Genomic DNA, 22927 nt, shown 5'->3' with positions numbered 1-22927 from the left:
TTGAGATGTTCCAAGTGTAATGAAAAGATGTTAAATGAATGCAATTTTTTTCTTCCCTATGGTTATGAAAACTAAATTATGTTGAAAAATCGTTCTGCAATTTCACCAAAATATTGATAAGCATACTCACCATCTCTCTGTTTTCTGCTCTCTGAATTTCATTTCTCACCCTCTGTAGAAGCTGTAGGACCAAAGGATGTACTGCAACAATTCGGGAAAAATTTTGCAGACGATTTTTGAAGTGCTGATATGCAAAGTGCACCCAAAGCAAAGAGACTTCATCTCCCATGCTATATTTTATTTTCAGTTCATTTACACAGGACATCAGTGCTCCTCGAAGGAACTAAATTAAAAATGCAAAAAAAAAAAGTTCAACAAATTTAACAAGTAGGATAACACATTTAACAAAGGTTTCCTCAAATATCTCTCCGGCTGAGCTGTACAGTAATCATACTACATGAATTACTGAATATACTGGTACAAAATTGAATTTTGAGAGCCTTTTAAAGCAAACAAAAAGTTAGGGGGTCAACCTTTATACAAGTAGTGGGCGCGATTCTCCGACCCCCACTGGGTCGGAGAATCGCCGGGGGCTGGCGTGAATCCCGCCCCCGCCGTGTCCCGAATTCTCCGCCACCAGAGATTCGGCGGGTGCGGGAATCGCGCCGCGCCGGTCGGCAGGAATCGCGCAGGTCGGCGGGCCCACCCCCGGCGGTTCTCCGGCCCGCCGCTGTCAACCCTCACCCGCCGGCGTGGATTAAACCTCCTTTTGAACGGCGGAACAAGGCGGCGCGGGCAGGCTCCGGGGTCCTTGGGGGGCGGGGGATCTGGCCCCGGGGGATGCCCCCACGGTGGCCTGGCCCGTGATTGGAGCCCACCAATCCACGGGCGGTCCTGTGCCATGGGGGCACTCTTTTTCTTCCGCCTTCGCCATGGTCTTCACTATGGCGAAGGCAGAAGAGACCCCCTCCCCTGCGCATGCGCGGGGATGCCGTGAGCGGCCGCTGACGCTCCTGCGCATGCGTTGCCCGCCAAAGGCCTTTCCCGCCAGCCGGCGGAGCGGAAACCACTCCGGCGCGGGCCTAGCCCCTCAAGGTGAGGGCTTGGCCCCTAAAGGTACGGAGAATTCCGCACTTTCGGGCGGTCCGACGCCGGAGTAGTTCCCGCCACTCCATTACACCGGAACCCCCCCACCCCGCCGGGTAGGGGAGAATCCCGCCTAGTGTTTGTGAGGAGTTGGAAGTTAATGGGGGCAAGCTATCGCCGAGACAAAGAAAGATGGTTGTGACTGTTGGAGGCCAATCATCTCAGTCCCGGGACATCACTGCAGGAGTTCCGCAGGGTAGTGTCCGAGATCCAACTATCTTCGGCTGTTTCATCAATGATCTTCCTTCCAACAGAAGGTCAGATGTGGGGATGTTCGCTGATTATTGCACAATGTTCAGCACCATTCGTACAAATGCAGCAAGACCGGACAATATCCAGGCTGGTCTGACAAGTGTCAAGTTACATTCGCATCACACAAGTGCTGGGCAATGACCATCTCCAACAAGAGAGAATCTAACCATCTCCCCTGGACATCACCAAATCCCCCACTATCAACATCCTAAAACTTGCCATTGACCAGAAACTGAACTGGACTAGCCATATAAATATTTTGGCTACAAGAGCAGGTCAGAGGCTAGGAATCCTCTGTAACTCACCTCCTGACTCCCCAAAGCATGTCCACCACCTACAAGGCATAAGTCAGAAGTGTGATGGAATACTCCCCAATTGCCTGGATGAGTGCAGCTCCAACAACATTCAAGAAGCTCAATACCATCCACGACAAAGTGGCCCTGCTTGATTGGCACTCTTTCCACAAACATTCACTCCCTCCATCACCAACGCATAGTAACAGCAGTGTGTACCATCTACAAGATGCACTGCAGGAACTCACCAAATCTCCTTAGGCAGCACCTTCTAAACCCATGACTACTACTAACTAGAAGGACATGGGCAACAGATACCTGGGAACACCACCGCCTGGAAGTTCTCCCCCAAGTCACTCAACATCCTGACTTGGAAATATATCACCGTTCGTTCACTGTCACTGGAATTCCCTTCCTAATAGCACTGTGGGTGTAACTACACCACATGGACTGCAGCGGTTCAAGAAGGCAACTCACCACCACCTTCTCAAGGGCAATTAGGGATGGGCAACAAATGCTGGCCTAGTGACCAGCAACAAATGCTGGCCTTCACAAAAGTGAAGCCCACATCCTGTAAAAATGACTTTTTAAAAACATACAGGAACACTTGATCAGCATTCCTTTTATTTGGGCAGGTGTCTATGAACAGTCCAAAGCCATAGAATAAAAACAGAAAATGCTGGATAAACTCAGTAAATCTGGGCAGCATCTATGGAGAAACGGAATCAACGTTTTGAATCTCTGAGTTTCCTGGGAGGACTGAAGGTGACTAGACCTCAGGTGGGTGGGTTGACGATATCAATGCCGGAGTCTTTACAATAGTTAGTTGAGGTTTTCTTTCTAACTTTTTCTGGGTAACTATTTGTGTGACACATACGAAACCTATCCAGAGTTTGTGATTTAAATAGCATTTTTGGATGGTTCCCAGCACAGGGCAGTTGCCGTGCAAACCCTTGTCTGGGAAATTCCGAGAGGGACTTCCCAGTGAATCTTTGGGCTACCCACACAATCGGACATTGGGGAGCTCAGGAGTCAGGGCCTATTGTGTTCCGGTTTCTAATTTTAATTATGAAGCCTTGCATTTTCCTACCACTATACATTGTACAACAATATAGATTATTTGAAAATTGGGGTCGATTTTCAGTTTATTGCCTCTACAGAGTACACAAATGAAACTTGGTTGAGGTCCTGCTTTATTTTCTTCTCTGGTCCAAATGGTAAAGATCTATCGTGTTATGAATAGTTACATGAAAGTATTTTCCCATTTCGGAAAGTTAAATCATCTAGACAGAAATACTTTACCTGAAACTCCAATTCGCATGAAATGCTCATGGTCATCAGTAGGAAATCATCCAAGTATCTCCAGAAAAAATCCAGTCTCCATTCTCCACTCACATTTGAGAGGTACTTTCCAAATCCAGTTCTGTTAAATATTTCATTCACCTTTTGCTCAGTTCGTCCTGTTTTTAAGTTTGGGAAATAGGACAGGTTATTATTAATTCTGTGGAGTAATTTCAAGTTTTCCAGCTATTTCATTTTGCTGTCTAATATATTTCGCAGAAGTTACATAGAGATAAAAGTACTAAATAGAAATGTGACTTGTGTGGTATCATGGTATCAATGTTTCTTTTTTAAAATAAATTAAGAGTACCCAATTCATTTTTTCCAATTAAGGGGCAATTTAGCGTGGCCAATCCACCCAACCTGCACATCTTTGGGTTGTGGGGGCGAAACCCAAGCAAACACGGGGAGAATGTGCAAACTCCACACGGACAGTGACCCAGAGCCGGGGTCCAACCTGGGACATCAGCGCCGTGAGGCAGCAGGGCTAACCCACTGCGCCACCGTGCTGCCCCTGTATCATGGTATCTATAGGCCTACTCCATTCGCTCAATCCTGATATTTTCACCTGAGTGTTGAAATGGAGAATTTGTGTTCACCTGCTATCTTACCCATTGTGAGTCTTAAATATCAGTATATGATGGAAGTATAATACCACTGCTTGCCTTTTACTTCAGCAAGTTTATTCTGCAGACAGCTCAGCTGACATACACACTCCTTCTGGCTTCCACCAAGCTGTGTCCATTTATATTTTTTTGAACGTTGAGCTAATAACCATCACCGGTCTTTAGTAAGTTTAGAAGGAGATGTGCTCTGAAAGCTAGTGATTCGAAACAAACCTGTTGGACTTTAACCTGGTGTTGTAAGACTTCTTACTATGCTCACCCCAGTCCAACACCGGCATCTCCACATCATGTCATCTCCACATCAGAAGACAAACACAGGACACAACCGACAGAGTACCCTTCGTCATCCAGTACTTTCCCGGAGCGGAGAAATTACGACATCTTCTTCGCAGCCTTCAACACGTCATCGATGAAGATGAACATCTAGCCAAGGTCATCCCCACACCCCCACTACTTGCCTTCAAACAACTGCGCAACCTCAAACAAACCATTCTTTGCAGCAAACTACCCAGCCTTCAGAACAGCGACCACAACACCACACAATCCTGCCATGGCAATCTCTGCAAAACGTGCCAGATCATTGACATGGATACCACCATTACACGTGAGAACACCACCCACCGGGTACGGGGTACATACTCGTGCGACTCGGCCAACGTTGCCTACCTCATACGCTGCAGGAAAGGATGTCCTGAAGCGTGGTACATTGGCGAGACCATGCAGACGCTGCGACAACGAATGAACGGACATCGCGCGACAATCACCAGGCAGGAATATTCCCTTCCAGTCGGGGAACACTTCAGCAGTCAAGGGCATTCAGCCTCTGATCTCCGGCTAAGCGTTCTCCAAGGCGGCCTTCAGGATGCGCGACAACGCAGAATCGCCGCGCAGAAACTTATAGCCAAGTTCCGCACATGAGTGCGGCCTCAACCGGGACCTGGGATTCATGTCGCATTACATTCATCCCCCCACCATCTGGCCTGGGCTTGCGAAATCCTACCAACTGTCCTGGCTTGAGACAATTCACCCTCTTTAACCTGGGGTTACCCCTATCTCTGGATCTGTAAAAACTTAATTAACTGCAAATGCTCGCATTCTAAGCATTGTCTTGCATCTTTGAATTTGTCTATATATATGTTTCTGGAACATACTCCGAAAGCTAGTGTTTGAAACAAACCTGTTGGGCTTTAACCTGGTGTTGTAAGACTTCTTATCATGTCTTTAGTAAGCTTAACAATGTAAATGCAAAAAAATGCACTTGCTGATACATTGGCACCTATTTCCAGTGCAACACAGTGCCACTGCATAATGCATTTATGAACAATGCGATAACATGGGTACAAAAGTAAAATGTTAGAGGGTTGTGAACTTCTGCTTTTTAGACACATTTCTGTCAAGGGCCACTAGGCTGAGCAGCAATTTACTCGAGTGTCATTCCTACAAACCTACTGTAAAGTATTGCCACCTGCTTTTTAAAATCAAGCACTGGGTTCTCACAATGGCTCAAATAAATCAATCCAGCAAGGAGTTGAGTGTTGGAATACGAGGTGAACAAGTGAAGGCTACTGAGGTAATCATGTCGTATTAGATATTTAAGTTTGGAACGGGTTACTAGAATTCTGAAAACAAGCTGAAGATTGATACCAGGCACAGACAGGAGGAGCAGAGAAGTGCTAACTGTACTAGGTACTTCGGCTGGATCTACTTGATTGGAATGCCAAGAAATCCTAAGAAAACCACTGACAAAGGAGAGCAGTTAGATGCAACTGGGGTGAAGCCGACTCCTCAACATGATGAATTGATCCAGCACTCTCGAAAGATTACAGCGGATGATTGCTAATATTATTGATGATAAACTCGGCTTGTTGGCACAGAACACCAGTGCTCATGAGATTAAACTGCAGAATCCTAGTAAGAGGAGACAGTGGAGAGAATCCTGACTGTCGAAAGTGTAACTTCCTCAGTTGAGCACCTCTTGCAATCCATGGAAAACCAGCTATGTGGTATGTCAGAAATCCTGGAGGACCTGGAGAACCAAGGTTGCCCGGAGGGTGGTATCCAACCATTCCTTAGCAGCGATATGTGGTGGCGGTGGTGGTGAGAGACGGGATGGGAAAGGAAATCAAAATTAACTTCTGCTCTCTTCCCCCATTCAGGGCAACCTAGATTTGCCACCAGGTGTTGTGAACCATGGATTTGATATCTGGAGAAAGAAGTTATTTGCAGGCTGGGCGGCATGTTTAGTGGTGCTTCCTTCTGCCTTCTTGAACTGCTACAGTCCACCTTTTGAGCAACTATGCCAACAATGTCCCAAGATACTCCTTTTTAAAATATATGCAATGTAGAGACTATCCTTAATAAGACAGCTATGCATCCTGACGCTTCTGTCTCCCAGTGGAAATAATCCTGATCTCTGCGGAACCCAAGCAATTATTCGAGTTTTACGACACTTTGTATTCTAGATCTTGTATGAGTACATTAGAAACACTGCAGGCTTGGGAAAAATACTTTGCAGTCAGTATTGATGAGGAGACCTGGGACAATATATGGGAACATGCTAATAGCATTTCAGTCTATAATAGAACGAAAGAGACTCAGTTCAAAATATTATACCGTCTGGATATCAACACCAAGCTTGAGACACAGGTTAGACCCTGCAACATCCTCGTTGTCCCAAAAGTGCAAGGTCATTTAGGACTGAGTTTAGGAGGAACTTGTTCATCCAAAGGGTTGTGAATCTATGGAATTCCCTGCCCAGTGAAGCAGTTGAGGCGCCTTCATTAAATGTTTTTAAGATAAAGATAATATAGTTTTTTGAAGAATAAAGGGATTAAGGGTTATGGTGTTCGGGCCGGAAAGTGGAGCTGAGTCCACAAAAGATCAGCCATGATCTCATTGAATGGGGGAGCAGGCTCGAGGGGCCAGATGGTCTACTCCTGCTCCTAGTTCTTATGTTCTTATGTAACTGAGTGAGACTACATACACTGTGTGGTGTCCTGTCACAAGATTAAATCCTACTGGCTTGGTGTACTTAAAAGAGCTTGAGGAAATATTCAGCATGGCCTTAGAATTTGATACTTAATTCCTATTTCTGAGGCTCCCAGATAGAATACTGATGCTAATAAAAAAAGGCTGTAACATCCTAACTTTTGTGGCATGGAAGAACATGCTTTGCTGGTGGATTAACGATAAATATTCTCAATTCAGACCTGGCGTAAAATTTTTATTTTTTATTCAATTTATGGGATGTGGGCTTCACTGACTAGGCCAGCATTTGTTGTCCATCCCTAACTATCTTTGAGATGGTGGGGATGAGCTGCCTTCTTGAACCGCTACAGTCCATGTCGTGTAGATACACACACTGTGCTATTCGGGAGGGAATTCCAGGATTTTGACCCAGTGACAGGAAAGGAACAACGATACATTTCCAAGTCAGGATGACGAGTGACTTGAGGAGCACATGAGATGGTTGTGTTCCCATGTACCTTGTCTTTCTAGATGGCAATGATCATGGATTTGGAAGATGCTGCCTAAGTAGCCTTGGTGAGTTCCTGAAGTGCATCTCATAGATGGTACACACTGCTGCTACTGTGTGTCGGTGGTGGAGAAATCAAATGTTTGTGGAAAGGGTTTTCCTGGATGATGTTAAGTTTCTCGAGTGCTGTTGGAGCTGCAGCATCCAGGAAAGTGGGGTGTATCCCAACATACTCCAGACTTGTGCCTTGTAGGTGGTGGACAGGTTTTGGGAGTCAGGAGGTGAGTTACTTGCCACAGGATTCCTGGCCTCTGGCTTGAACTTGAAGCCACAGTATTTATGTGGCTGGTCCAGTTCAGTTTCTGAATGCATCCCTATCGAGTTCCTAACTTGCATACTCCATTTTAAATCAGATGCACTCCGAAAAGTATGGGACCCCATCTCAAATTTATAGGTTGCAATGTCTGACTTGCTCCTACAAGGCTTTCCAAAAGTTATGTAGCACCACCTTGACCTCGCTAAACATGATGTGCATCATATTTACATAGCCTTATTCTCTTCCCCCCCATCCTCTAGCTTATCCATTTGGTGTTTTTAAATTGCATAATCTGAAGCACCAAGCTTAATGATTAAGCTGAACCAATTGTGTTGCCGTTCTTCTGTCTTTTTCTGTATTCATGTATGCAGGAGCAAACTGTACTCTACCAGTTTTGAGGATTTGTTGCATTATTTGTAAAAATGGAAAAACTCTAATAAAATACATATTAAAAAATGCAATGTCTGCTTGGTACAAAAATATATTTGCTGGTTTAGGAACAAATAAACTGAAAAGGGACTAATGGTTAAAATAACAAATGATGTAAGGGAGTCAGGGGGTTGGAGCCCAAGCAAGAAAACATTGTGCGCAAGAATTGGATAATAAATAGGGTTTTGGTCGCAAGCCAGTGATTGGTTTAGTGGGTCTGATCGTTTTTGATCCACAGAAAGGATATACAAAAAGCGTGATTGGGTGAATGCTTTGTGTTTCTGCAGTTGTTCAGCCTCTGCCAAGGCTGGATTCACAATATCAATAGGGCTGAAGAAGGATGGTGTTTGGCTGTTCTATTTTACCGTTGCAGTTCCAAAGCAATGCCCAATGAAGCAGGAGGAGATGTGTGTTTCATCACCGGGTTCCTTATGCTGTTTGTTCGATTCTCAATTGTATTAGTTTGGGGAGAATGGAACAGAGATCACAGGGAAGATGGAAAAATCACTGTCAATAAGCACAGGCTAACTCCATGTTCTGCCTGCACCTCGATTTAACAGTGCCACACTGCATGAATGGGCTTGAGTCTGAGCTTTTCTGGCAGCTGAAGGAAGGGGTATGCAGCAAGGGTAGATTTAAATAAATAATGGTTTCATATAAAGCTTATCCAATTCATTTCCAATGGAAATAAGATCTTGGGTTGGATTCTCCATTTTAGCGGCACCGGTGGAGCACGTGTGGTCGTTTATGACCAAACGATTGGCGCAAAACTTTCACCGATTCCGGGACCGATGAGGGGCCAGCACCGGCACCAGGTGAAACTCCACCTCCCACGTCGCCAACAGCCGGAGAATAGCCTGGTCCCAGGCCATGTATGCGTACGGCTGACGACCTGCAGCAGTTGCGCCGTACATGTCGCCAGCCGTGTGCGGACCCAACCCGCCATCCGCGACCCCACAGCCCACGCCCTGGCCATCCCCCACCAGCCCTCGTGGAAGACCCCCCCCCCCCGGCGAGCGGCACGGGTCCCAGCCATGTGTGACAGCGCTGGACACAGTCCACAGCCGCCATGCCGGGTTCCCGCACGGCTGACACCACATGTGTCCCGCGTTGTCGGCAACTCGGCACATCGGGGGCGGAGGAATGCGGGTGGCCTGGCCGATGACGCGCCAACGCCATTGCAACGCCGTGCGCCGCAATGACGCCATTTCCAAGGGGGCGGAGCATGGCTGACTGCCGTTGAACCGGCGCTGGGCCCGATTCCGTCGTCGGAGCCCATTCTCCGCCCGATCGCCGAACGGGATTTCGGCGCAAGCAACAGAGAATCCCGCCCCTTGAGTATTTTGTTTGAACTCCCTACCAATTGTCCATGTGTAATCATATCACAGCAATGATACAAATATTTAACTTCATTTAATTCTCCTTGTGAACACAGTTATCAAATACCTTCCATGTACTGGGTCTGAATCCACAACTCATCCAGAAAATCTTTTATTCTCCAACTGAAAGGCAGGACATTGCTAATTGCCAGTACATCCATCTTCATGTAGTTGTGAACCACAATTTCAGATTGTAAGCTGACAAAACAAAAATAAACATATTCCTCAAAGATTATACGGAAAGTGCAGACCATTTTAATGCACGATTTAACTTTTCACCTGGCAGGTAAAAGGTAAGCCAGAAATGTATGGGGATGATGCAAAACAAAACTGCTACTCTGGAAGGCTATGGTGATGGTGTCAACAACAGAACTGAAGCCTACTTCATGTTAAGTTCTTATGTCTGCACATGCATGGTAGACACAGTCCTCTTTAGGTAAGATAGAAATTGAGTTTTCTTCAAAATATAGTAAGGGGAAAACCCCGACAGTTTATCATTCACTATCTCTGGCACAGGAACAGGTCAGCACCTGTAGCCAATAAGGTAAAGGCTTAAAACTTGTTCCTGAGTGTGCGAATTCCAATGTGTGCTGGGCGCACACTTTTTGGGGCGGCATGGTGGCACAGTGGTTAGCACTGCTGCCTCACAGCACCAGGGACCTGGGTTCAATTCCAACCTCGAGTGACTGTGTGTTTGAGGTTTGCACTTCATCCTCGCGTCTGCGTGGGTTTCCTCCAGGTGCGCCGGTTTCCTCCCAGTGGGAGGAAATCGGAGCACCCGTAGGAAACCCACGCTGACACATGGAGAATGTACAAACTCCACATAGACAGTCACCCAAAGCTGGAATTGAATTGTGAGGCAGCTGTGCTAACCACTGTGCCACCGTGAATTTTGTAACCTTTCAATACAAGATTCTGCAATATCACCTAATGCTAAACTCTTCCCCTCCATATAAAGTACCTAGGTTCTATTCAGCATTCATTATGTGAGAAATGCAATGGCAGACCCATGCCACCCAGCTGATAGAAACCGGTTAGTTAAGATCAACAATTAAACACTGGGGAGATAATGAACCATTCTGATATTATTCAGCAGTGAAAAATCCAGTACACGGAGTGATACATTAAAGCAGTATAGGTAACAGATGCTGCACTTATGCAGAATGAGCAAGGGAGGAAACTACATTTAGTAAGCATAATGTTACAGATAATGATCAATGAGGAGCCTTTATAACGAAGACCTTTCGACTTATTAAAATACCTACCTGAAGGTACTTCTGTTGTAACGAAGATCCAGCAGATTTGGGTCACCAAAAATGTCCATCCAAAGTTTTTGTACAGATACAGGAGAATCATCAATTAACAAGTTTAGGTTACAGTCCTGGTCTATAATAGAGATAATCTGTGCCAGGAAAGGTGTCACTACTTTTTGAACTCGTTTCCAAAGCGTGTGCCTGTAAAACAGGAAGTATTTATTAAAAATTGTGATGAAAAACCAAGGTCAATTGTACCAGCCAGCACAAAGATTGGGAAGTATAGAAAAGGTAAGTCGATAAGTGAAGCCAATCTTGTGTTTTAAAAGTCTATGAATTATTGGGATGGACAGTATTATGACATCATATGAGTTAATGCCAATGTACAGTGGCACAGTGACACAAAACTATTTGTGCAATGAAGAAGTTAAAGTCTCATTAGATACCCATGCCTGGAAGCAGGAGACTGTTGTAAATTGCCTCATATTGTTTAGACTTTACAGATGTGGTATAAATATACCCAAAAAAAGGCCATGTTGAAACTCCGAGTACCTTCCTTATCAGAGCATGGGATTTATTTTAATTTTAGGAATATTCCGAAAGAAACACAACTCCTATTCATTCTCCCTACTTTGAAAATTAGCAATCTATCACATGCTCTCATTGTTCTTTCTTGTTAACCTGAAGTTGAAGCGTAATGATGTGGATGCTGTTAAGAACATAATAACTCAGAACAGGAGCAGGAGTAGGCCATTCGGCCCCCCCGAGCCTACTCCCCCATTCAATGAGAGCACAGCTGATCCTTTTTGTGGAATCAGCTCAACTTACCCGCCCGCTCACCGTAACCTTTTATTCCTTTACTGTTCAAAAAATCTCTTTGCCTTAAAAACATTTAACGAGGTAGCCTCAACTGCTTCACTGGGCAGGGAATTCCACAGATTCACGACACTTTGGGTGAAGAAGTTCCTCCTCAACACAGTCCTAAATCTGCTCCCCCTTATTTTGCGGCTATGCTCCAGAGTTCTAAATTCACCCGCCAGTGGAAACAACCTCCCTGCTTCTATCCTATCTATTCCCTTCATGATTTTATATGTTGCTGTAAGATTCCCCCGCGTCCTTCTAAATTCTAATGAGTATAGTCCCAGTCTACTTACATCTCTCCTCATAAGCTAATCCTCTCAACTCTGGAATCAACCGAGTGAATCTCCTCTACACACCCCACAGTGCCAGTACGTCCTTTCTCAAGTAAGGAGACCAAAACTGTCCACAGTACTCCAGATGTGGCCTCACCAGCACCCTATACAGCTGCAACATAACCTTCTTGTTTTTAAATTCCATCCCTCTAGCAATGAAGGACAAAATTCCATTTGCCTTCTTAATTACCTGCTGTACCTGCAAACCAAATTTTTGCGATTCATGCACAAGGACACCCAGGTCCCTCTGCACGGCAGCATGCTGCAATTTTTTACCATTTAAATAATAGTCTATTTTGCTGTTATTCCTACCAAAATGGATGACCTCACATTAATCAACATTGAACTCTATCTGCCAGACCCTTGCCCACTCAGTTAAACTATCTACATCCTCCGCACACTTGGCTCGACCATTCATCTTAGTGTCATCTGCAAACTTTGATACATTACACTTGGTCCCCAACACCAGATCATCTATGTAAATTGTAAACAATTAAGAAGTGAAGATGGATGAAATTTTGATGAGAATCGGACAAAAATGGGTGACAGTCAAATGATAAGAAGGTCAAGCCAATTTACAAAAAGTTAAAAAGTGGGAAAGCTTCTGAAAATTACATGTGATGCAAGACTAAATTTGCTCATTCTGCGCACCCAGAGGTAAGTCATACTCGAAGGGCGATGCAGCAATGCTTGTTAAAGAATTGGCATTAACGATACAGTGGTGTTGTTTCACCAGCCTATGTCCTCTCGGTACAGCATTACAATGGGAGAACAGAATTGTTGAATTTACGTTGAATAATTTATTGGACCTCCATTCCATTGTGTCCTCAAGTGTGAATCCAGCTAGCGCACTTTAATTTTATACATGAAATTAACAACATTTTGTCTCATGCAAGTATATTTTGTGGGCAAGTCATAGTGCATTACTAAGTTATTCTGGTATGTGCTTGCTGAGACCACAAATTAAATTGTTCTGATTAAAATGCAATACCAGACCATCACTAAATTTTCAATTTCCAGGAGACATTTTTTACAAAGTGAATCTTCAACAATTATTTATTTATTTTGTTGTTTTTTAAATGATGTTTTTTCTTTTTAAATTTTAGAGTACCCAATTATTTTTTCCAATTAAGGGGCAATTTTAGCGTGGCCAATCCACCTATCCTGCACATCTTTGGGTTGTGGGGGTGAAACCCATGCAGACACGGGAAGAACGTGCAAACTCCATACGGACAGTGACCCAGGACCGGGATTCGAACCCGGGTCCTCAGCGCCATGAAACAGCAATGCTAACCACTGTGCCCCCCCAAAAATGATGTTTTTTGACCTTCCCAGAATGACGAGATTTTGGGCGCACCTGAAGGTACCACCTTCCTGAAGTGCTTCAAGGTTTGAAGCTTCCCGCACCATCCACTCAGTTGCGTTGAGAGACTCCTCATCTCGTTTCAGCAGAAGAGAACATAGCTTTTGTTTCATCATTGCCAGGAAGGAAGCTAAATGAGAAAACAGTATGAAAATGGACAGTTTGGTGAATCCACCGAGAAGTCACTGTCCTGTACACCAGTGTTCTTTAAACTCGGGGGCGCGACCCGCAGGTGGGTCGCGGGCGGGGGTGTCTGGGAGGGTCACGGAGCTGTCATTCACGGCGCTCCCGATCGCGCAAATCCCCGCGCAGCAGCCGGCGGCAAGCGGCCTTTAAAATGGCCGTGAACATGTAAAACAAATTCGGCTGCATTGCGCATGTGCGCACGATCATCGGCGCGCATGCACAAAACTATGCGCATGCGCGCCGATGATCGGGCCCGCATGCGCAGTGCTGCCGCTATTTTTTTTAACGGTCGCAGCTTTTTGTTTTACAAGTTCGTGGGTGTTTTATTTGATAAAATTTTACAGGGAAAAAAAGCAGAACTTTGGACAGATGGAAACTCCATACTTTCTGACACCGGAAGGCTTCACCTTCATCCAACAGGTTCCATTGGAGGAGCGTGTACGAGGGCCATAGGGACCCAAAACCATTTCCCCCATTTTTATCAGCAGCAAACAAGGTAAGAGAAAATGGTGGGTCGCGAAGGTCGGCCGGGTTGGGTCGCGAAGGTCGGCCGGGTTGGGTCGCGAAGGTCGGCCGGGTTGGGTCGCAAAGGTCGGCCGGGTTGGGTCGCAAAGGTCGGCCGGGTTGGGTCGCAAAGGTCGGCCGGGTTGGGTCGTGAAGGTCGGCCGGGTTGGGTCGCGAAGGTCGGCCGGGTTGGGTCGCGAAGGTCGGCCGGGTTGGGTCGCAAAGGTCGGCCGGGTTGGGTCGCAAAGGTCGGCCGGGTTGGGTCGCAAAGGTCGGCCGGGTTGGGTCGCAAAGGTCGGCCGGGTTGGGTCGCAAAGGTCGGCCGGGTTGGGTCGCAAAGGTCGGCCGGGTTGGGTCGCAAAGGTCGGCCAGTTGGCAAAAATGGGTCCCCGGAAAAAGAGTTTGAAGAACTCTGCTGTACACCACAAATATCTTTCGAACATTAACACATAAATGCTGTCCATTTTTACAATAAAGACACAGTAAATAATGCATATGAGATAATTATTTAAGTCAGTTTGAAAACCATCCAGAACACTGAAATGAGGATATGCAAGACCAACATAAATGAAATGTTTTAAGCTGTGTGTTCTATATTTAAACAGTTTAAGCAATCCTAGTCATTAAAAAGCCTAAGACCCAATAGCTATTTCAACTTACCACTTCTAGTGATATTGCATGATCAACATAAATCTGTGCATGACAATCTCAATCGCTGCAATGAACTTTTGATGGATGGACAGAAACCTGACATGATGACGACGGTCGTTTGTAAATTGCTACTTTTAAACATAATACCTTGATCAATGTAAAGCAGTTAGCAAACCTTTGAACTCAACGTCTTCCGTGAACAGCGAAAGCAGAATCTCTACTCGTTTGGTGCTGCGACTAGCACTTTGGTGCTGGTCCCTCAGCATGCTAACAGCAGACTGCACACAACTCCTTATGAGGGAAGTTGTATCAAGCACCTTTTCATTATCCTTTTGAAAGAAATAAGTTACACTTGAAACCAGTTTGTAAGAGATCAAGTTTTAAATATACATAACTAGCTACAAAATACATGCAGTGCAACAACGCAATGAAGCACTATTACAAATTGTTAATCACCATCAATATCAGTAATGCAGGAAAAACTACACTTCAATTCACTTACACAACAAAATTACAATTTTCCTAAGATGTTTGAACTAATTTCATTGCTATCTTTATTTTTCTTTGGTATTTTAGAATGCCAACTCAAACCTGCCAAGACGTGTGTTTTTTTTAAATTTAAAGTACCCAATTCATTTTTTTCCCATTAAGGGGCAATTTAGCATGGCCAATCATTGGGTTGTGGGGGTGAGACCCACGCAGAAATGGAGAGAACGTGCAAACTCCACAAGGATTATGACCCGGGGCCGGGGTCGAAACCGGGTCCTCGGCGCCATAGGCAGCCGTGCTAACCAATGCGCCGCCCATTCAAAACTTGTTCTTAATGCTTAATTTCAAGATTTGAAACATTGTACAAATATGGTACTGCCAGTAGCAAATTCAATGATTTAAAAGATTCAAAATGAATTAGCAAACACTTACAACAGGTGGTTCAGCCACAGGCTCTTCAGCCATCTCCTCCTTGTCTAAAATCATGGCTGGGATACAAACAGATAGCTGTTAAGTATATTAATGTTATTTTCAAAAAGCCATCAATTAAACAACTAATAACATAACTTTTGGTGAGTTATTTATTTGACTTTATTGCACCAGTTAAGGGCTAATAATAGCATTAAAAGATTCTAATTATTGAACTAGACACATATCAAACAGATATCCAAAGTTTTGGAAAGAGAAAATCTATTTCATAAATTCAATTAAGATTTGACCATTAAAATCATAAAGCATTTCATATGTACTTTGAAAATGTTAACTTTTATATTAAGTCACAATATTGATGTGATTGTTTTAGGTTACTGGTAGATGTATCTTGAAACCATCAGCACAATTGTGCTTAAACAGTAAAGTTAAAAAAATACGATCTTGAATGGTATAGACAGGGACAAAACACAAATCACAGAGTTTGGAGACAGCACTCCGGTTAGGTTCAACTGCAGTACAAGGTACAATTCTGATCAGCCAATAGAAAAAAGGATATCATTACACTGGAGGGTACGCTGTGACGGGCAACTATGTCGACAGCTGGGAATAGGCATTTGAATTATGAAGAAAAGGCTGCAGAAACTGGAAATGATTACACTCGATAAGTAGTCTCAGATAACGTTATAGGGTATAAACAAGATAAACATCATTAATAGATACATTGTGAGATTTGTAGCTCTTGAACATTTGGACTGGCCAGAGGGATGGAAGTGTGCTGTTTTCTGTTTCTCTATGGTCCTTGGCGAGACAAGCATTTTGTGCCATAGGGCAAAAGCCATTGCTCACATCTGGGTTCTCTTTAAAACAAGCCGGAATGAAAGGCAGAAAAAGAAATGGTGTGCCTCTCAGGTAGAAAAGAGAGATCATGTGATAGGAGCGACATAAATAGGGTTACAGGTCACCTGCTCACCCATATGGTCGAGGGACAGAACATATCACAGGTCCTAAAAGTGGGGTGGAAAACACATGATCAAATAGCAACTATATAATTCACTAAATATATCAAACTAGAAAATTCCAATTTTAGGATATTTTAATTTATCTGGGTTGGATAAACAGTTCAAGTTATTGACTAACATTCAATTATCTAATAACTAATTGCCCCTGAATATAACAGATGCTATTTTTCTGGTATTTTCCTGAAAGATGCTCATATCCTGAAATAATTGAGCATCCTGCCTAGGTCCAGGGTTTTAGTTTGAAAACATCTAGTCACTACCCTGGACAAATGTTTACTGCATGGCAAAACTATTTTACAGCAGGTGCTGGGAATAGCACAAAATATTGGTCACAAAATTGTACCAGAGTTCTGCTAAATAAGAAGCCATCTGAAAGCAAATCAACCAAGCACAAGATCCAGTTTTCAAACTCTTCTGCAACTGCTCAACTTCTTTTAAATGAAAATTAAATATCAATTCACTGTTCATTAAGATCAGGTTGCAGATAGCGAAAGAACATCCAGAAAAGCACACAAAAAATATGAAATACATACGTTCAGGCTCCACTGGATCTTTGCCAAAGAGCTGGCTAATAGTAACACCGTTGAAAGCAGTCACATTTGCAACCATGTCTTTCGACTTCCTGAGGTCATCAATATGAACAGACTGCCACGGGTCTAATCAGAGATAGACATTTTATATTCATGATTTACTGCAACTTAATTTTTTTTTTCAAATGTACAAATGCATAGATTGGACTACATTTTGAGTAACTTTTACACAAGGGTAATATAGAATGTACACAAACCCTGAATCACGTTTCATAATTTACCATTTCAAAGTAGCCACTGGATGTTGCAATAGCTTGCTAGAACATTATTATGGTTATCTAAGCCAAAGATGTTCAGGGTAGGTGGATTGGCCACACTAAATTGCCCCTTAATTGGAAAAAATTAATTGGGTACTCTGAGAAGAGCTCAAAGATATTTTACAAGGCAATTCATGGTGATTCGATCAAGAGTCTGCTGGATTTAACAATCCAGACAAATCCCTAATTTAAAGCACACTGCAATAATGTCTCAAATAAAACAGTTCAATAATAATTAACGGTCTTAGCATAAACTATTGTAAAGATTTAGATGCGCTACCACCAGCACACGAACTAACTACATGCTCGATCAGTCAGGTCACTTTGACCCAGGAGTTATGAAGAAGAAAAAATTTAACTTGTGGAAAGATAATTCAATTTCTTTACCTCCATGAAATCCTACGTATGTTGATCCACCTTCCATTCTTGGCAATTTAATGATGAAATACACATAGACTGTCCAATCATCACTTTTGTTTTTACTGATTTCATTTATAGTAGAGTACCTACCAAAAGAGCAGGGTATTGTATTATAACAGGTATGAACTGAGTTCAGTGAGTAATCTCTTATTCACTAAAATCTGTGGCATGCATGCAATGATCTTTATATCCATGAGCCAACTTTCTCCTCCTCAATGATCAAGTGATTATTCTTACTCATCAGTTAGAGGATTGTTTCTATCCTTTCTAATCAGCACTTCCAGTTATTTTCTACTTCCATTATTCATCAGTCTGGAAATTTACAGGAAACCAACTTTACAAATGTTAAAAGATGAAATGTACATATTGCAAAACAAGCAAAAACAACACAAAAGGCAAAGTTTTTCTTAATTAGACACATGGATGCAGAAAAATAACGAGGAAGAGAAAATTATTTTTAAAGGTATGGGAATGAAAAATGAAATGAAAACTGAAATGAAAAAAGAAATGAAATGAAAATGAAATGAAAATAAAATCGCTTATTGTCACAAGTAGGCTTCAAATGAAGTTACTGTGCAAAGCCCCGCGTCACCACATTCCGGCGCCTGTTCGGGGAGGCTGGTACGGGAATTGAACCGTGCTGCTGGCCTGCCTTAGTCTGCTTTCAAAGCCAGCGATTTAGCCCTGTGCTAAACCAGCCCCTGAGAGATTACTCCATTTTAGCTGTTTTAAATTAATTTTTTAGTATTAAAAAGGGCAGCAGCATAAATGCAAATATTGCTGGTGGAAATATTCATTACAAGAAGAAATAGCAGTAAATTAATGAGATTGTGGGTGCAATTGCAAAATATGAACTGAGCTCCCAGCAATATGTAATTCCAGTATTCAGTGCCAGGAGATCACATGATTGTATAACATGATACATACTTAGGAAGAAAACCCAAGTTCAGAATCATAGAATTCCTACAGTGCGGAAGGCGGTCATTCAGCCCATTGAGTCTGCACCGACCCATCAAATGAGCACTCAACCTCTGTAACCCCATAACCTAACCTAAGAAGGCGAATGGAGTTTTGTCCTTCATTGCTAGAGGGATGGAATGTAAGACTAGGGAGGTTATGCTGCAACTGTATAAGGTGTTAGTGAGGCCACACCTGGAGTATTGTGTTCAGTTTTGGTCTCCTTATCTGAGAAAGGAGGTACTGGCACTGGAGGCTGCGCAGAGGAGATTCGCTAGGTTAATCCCAGAGTTGACGGGATTGGATTACGAGGAGAGGTTGAGTAGACTGGGACTGTATTCGTTGGAATTTAGGATGCGGGGGGACCATATAGAAACATATAAACTTATGACGGGAATAGATAGGATAGATGCGGGCAGGTTGTTTCCACTGGCGGATGAAAGCAGAACTAGGGGGCATAGCCTCAAAATAAGGGGAAGTAAATTTAGGACTGAGTTTAGGAGGAACTTCTTCACCCAAAGGGTTGTGAATCTATGGAATTTCCTGCCCAGTGAAGCAGTTGAGGCTCCATCATTAAATGTTTTCAAGATAAAGATAGATAGTTTTTTTGAAGAATAAAGAAATAAAGGATTATAGGGTTTAGGCGGGAAAGTGGGGCTGAGTCCACAAAAGATCAGCCACGATCTCATTGAATGGTGGAGCTGGCTCAAAGGGCCAGATGGCCTACTCCTGCTCCTAGTTCTTATGTAACCTGCACATCCCTGGACACTATGGGGCAATTTAGCATGGCCAATCCACCTACCCCATACATCTTTGGACTGTGGGAGGAAACCAGAGAAAACCCACGCAGACATGGAGAGAAAGTACAAACTCCACACAGACAGCGACCCAAGGCTGGAATTGAATCTGGGACCCTGGCGCTGTGAGGCAGCAGTGCTAACCACTGCGCCACCGTGCTGCCCCGTGAGTTCCCATCACTAAATTCATTTCAATAAAGAGGATTTCTATGAATGGACTATTTGAACCAAATTTTGGTGGGAGCTGGATACAGAATTGAACAGTGGGCTGCGTCACAAATTGGGAGACCAGGTTAGTACTGTTGACAACTCGGTCATTCCTCAGTGAATGAGTTGCTTGCCTTGGCCAAACTTGTACTAAAGTCTCTCAGGACAAAACCAAGCAGGTTAGCACACTCTCCAATTTTTAAAAATCACTTGAGCCCTTTTCCTGTCTCACAACTATATGACAGCCATCCAGAGTTGCCTCTCATTTCTCTCCTATTTGCTCTCATATAATCTCTGAGCAGATCTTGTTGCTGAGATCCACCTCTGAAAATTCCATTTACTACCAACATGCTAATGATCAACTTCCTTTGGTGGTTCTTGTGCTCGCTGACATTGTGATTGTTTCTCTGCTCTTCCTGTCGAAACCAGCATCATCAAAAACAAATCTTCAACCGCTCTCTCCTTGCAAACTACCATCTAATCTCGAAATGTCACCGTACAAACCCGTGTCTATCTTTCCAAACAAATTTCATGCTCTCTAGTTATGCTTCTGTCCCCATAACAACAACTTCAGCAATTAAGGTGTATTAGCCTCCTTCATTTTCCTTGACCCTTTGACAAAGTCTGTACCAGCTTCTTCCAATGCCCAACATTGTCCAGATCAACAGTACTGATCCTTACTTGGATCCATTCTTAACCACTTGATCATAGTCAGAGCATCTCCATCAAGTGAATTGCTTATTGGCCCGTTACCCTGAAGAAATTAACCACATCCCCCCTTGCTTCCTCAATTACAAACAGCAACATTGGCAACATATACCAGCAGTCATGAGGTCAGCTTTCACGTATGCTGATAACACCTAGTTCTTCAGTTTTTACCATCTTTTGTTTCTACCTTTCCACTACTCTTCACGGTCTGATTTTATGTTGTCAGACTGCTTGTTTGACATCCAGTATTGGATGAGCTTTCACCACAACTAATTGCCTTTGCCCTCCATGACACCCTGCATCTTCAGCAGTGATTCAACTGCCCACCACAGCCAATAACTAGCCACTGGCTAAATTGCCCTTAGTGTCCAAAACAGTTAAACTGGGTTAAAAGGGCAAAAAGGGGACATGAAATTGCTTTGGCAAATAATGCAAGGGAGAATCCAAAGAGATTCTACAGATACATAAAGGGGAAAAGAGTAACTAGGGACAGAGTAGGGCCTCTTAAGGATCAACAAGGGCATCTATGTGCAGAGCCACAAGAGTTGGGTGAGATCCTGAATGAATATTTCTCATCGGTATTCACGGTGGAGAAAGGCATGGAGGTTAGGAAACTAAGGGAAATAAATAGTGATGTCTTGAGAAGTGTGCATATTACAGAGGAGGAGGTGCTGGAAGTCTTAAAGCGCATCAAGGTAGATAAATCCCCGGGACCTGATGAAATGTATCCCAGGATGTTGTGGGAGGCTAGGGAGGAAATTGCGGGTCCCCTAACCGAGATATTTGAATCATCGGCAGCCACAGGTGAGGTGCCTGAAGATTGGAGAGTGGCGAATGTTGTGCCCTTGTTTAAGAAGGGCAGCAGGGAAAAGCCTGGGAACTACAGACCGGTGAGCCTAACGTCTGTAGTAGGTAAGTTGCTAGAAGGTATTCTGAGAGACAGGATCTACAAGCATTTAGAGAGGCAAGGACTGATTCGGGGCAGTCAGCATGGCTTTGTGCGTGGAAAATCATGTCTCACAAATTTGATTGAGTTTTTTGAGGGAGTGACCAAGAAGGTAGATGAGGGCAGTGCAGTAGACGTTGTCTACATGGACTTTAGCAAAGCCTTTGACAAGGTACCGCATGGTAGGTTGTTGCAGAAGGTTAAAGCTCACGGGATCCAGGGTGAGGTTGCCAATTGGATTCAAAATTGGCTGGACGACAGAAGGCAGAGGGTGGTTGTAGAGGGTTGTTTTTCAAACTGGAGGCCTGTGACCAGTGGTGTGCCTCAGGGATCGGTGCTGGGTCCACTGTTATTTGTGATTTATATTAATGATTTGGATGAGAATTTAGGAGGCATGGTTAGTAAGTTTGCAGATGACACCAAGATTGGTGGCACAGTGGATAGTGAAGAAGGTTATCTAGGATTGCAACGGGATCTTGATCAATTAGGCCAGTGGGCCGACGAATGGCAGATGGAGTTTAATTTAGATAAATGTGAGGTGATGCATTTTGGCAGATCGAATCAGGCCAGGACCTACTCAGTTAATGGTATGACGTTGGGGAGAGTTATAGAACAAAGAGATCTAGGAGTACAGGTTCATAGCTCCTTGAAGGTGGAGTCGCAGGTGGACAGGGTGGTGAAGAAGGCATTCGGCATGCTTGGTTTCATTGGTCAGAACATTGAATATAGGAGTTGGGACGTCTTGTTGAAGTTGTACAAGACATTGGTACGGCCACACTTGGAATACTGTGTGCAGTTCTGGTCACCCTATTATAGAAAGGATATTATTAAACTAGAAAGAGTGCAGAAAAGATTTACTAGGATGTTGCCGGGACTTGATGGTTTGAGTTATAAGGAGAGGCTGGATAGACTGGGACTTTTTTCCCTGGAGCGTAGGAGGCTTAGGGGTGATCTTATAGAGGTCTATAAAATAATGAGGGGCATAGATAAGGTAGATAGTCAACATCTTTTCCCAAAGGTAGGGGAGTCTAAAACTAGAGGGCATAGGTTTAAGGTGAGAGGGGAGAGATTCAGAAGGGCCCAGAGGGGCAATTTCTTCACTCAGAGGGTAGTGAGTGTCTGGAATGGGCTGCCAGAGGTAGTAGTAGAAGCGGGTACAATTGTGTCTTTCAAAAAGCATTTAGATGGTTACATGGGTAAGATGGGTATAGAGGGTTATGGGCCAAGTGCGGGCAACTGGGACTAGCTTAATGGTAAAAACTGGGCGGCATGGACTGGTTGGGCCGAAGGGCCTGTTTCCATGCTGTAAACTTCTATGATTCTATGATTCTAAGGGGATAGGGTGGAGGTGTGGAGTGCTGTTTCCAAGGGTCGCGCGAACTCGATGGGCCGAATGGCCTCCTTCTGCACTGTAAATTCTATGTCTATGTCTAATTCACTGGTTCAGGCATTTTTCAACTTCGGTGTCTTATTCAAACCTGGCTGAGCTTCCAACCTCACCACCTCTCGATCTAAAAGACAACCTACTGCCACTTCAATAGCAACATCCACCTCCAAACTTATCACAGCCCATCTTCTATTGAAGCCCTTGTCCATGTCTAAAGGGACTACAGAATCCATGTCTAAAGGGACTACAGAATCCTCCCGTACATGAATTGTAAAATGACAGCATGCAGATACAGCAATTAGGAAGCCAAA

General features: G+C 43.8%; 1 protein-coding gene across 2 annotated transcripts in view; it reads right to left on the bottom strand.

Annotated features, from left to right (window-relative positions):
• LOC140395620 (E3 ubiquitin-protein ligase rnf213-alpha-like) overlaps nucleotides 1-22927 on the bottom strand; it is a 183743-nt gene that overhangs the window by 60611 nt on the left and 100205 nt on the right. For both annotated transcript variants that reach the window (XM_072483605.1, XM_072483606.1), the window contains 9 exons: nucleotides 17582-17700; nucleotides 16881-17003; nucleotides 15329-15384; nucleotides 14583-14736; nucleotides 13061-13196; nucleotides 10523-10711; nucleotides 9325-9455; nucleotides 2994-3151; nucleotides 131-343 (listed from right to left, as the gene is read on the bottom strand). In XM_072483605.1, the coding sequence (XP_072339706.1) occupies nucleotides 131-343; nucleotides 2994-3151; nucleotides 9325-9455; nucleotides 10523-10711; nucleotides 13061-13196; nucleotides 14583-14736; nucleotides 15329-15384; nucleotides 16881-17003; nucleotides 17582-17700 (1279 nt within the window). The remainder of the gene's footprint in view (nucleotides 1-130; nucleotides 344-2993; nucleotides 3152-9324; nucleotides 9456-10522; nucleotides 10712-13060; nucleotides 13197-14582; nucleotides 14737-15328; nucleotides 15385-16880; nucleotides 17004-17581; nucleotides 17701-22927) is intronic.

The sequence above is a fragment of the Scyliorhinus torazame genome, chromosome 18 (assembly GCF_047496885.1).
Source record: "Scyliorhinus torazame isolate Kashiwa2021f chromosome 18, sScyTor2.1, whole genome shotgun sequence".
Taxonomy (NCBI): Eukaryota; Metazoa; Chordata; class Chondrichthyes; order Carcharhiniformes; family Scyliorhinidae; genus Scyliorhinus; species Scyliorhinus torazame.
The sequence above is the reverse complement of the archived record's forward strand: the minus strand, read 5'-3'. Positions and strand labels throughout refer to the sequence as shown.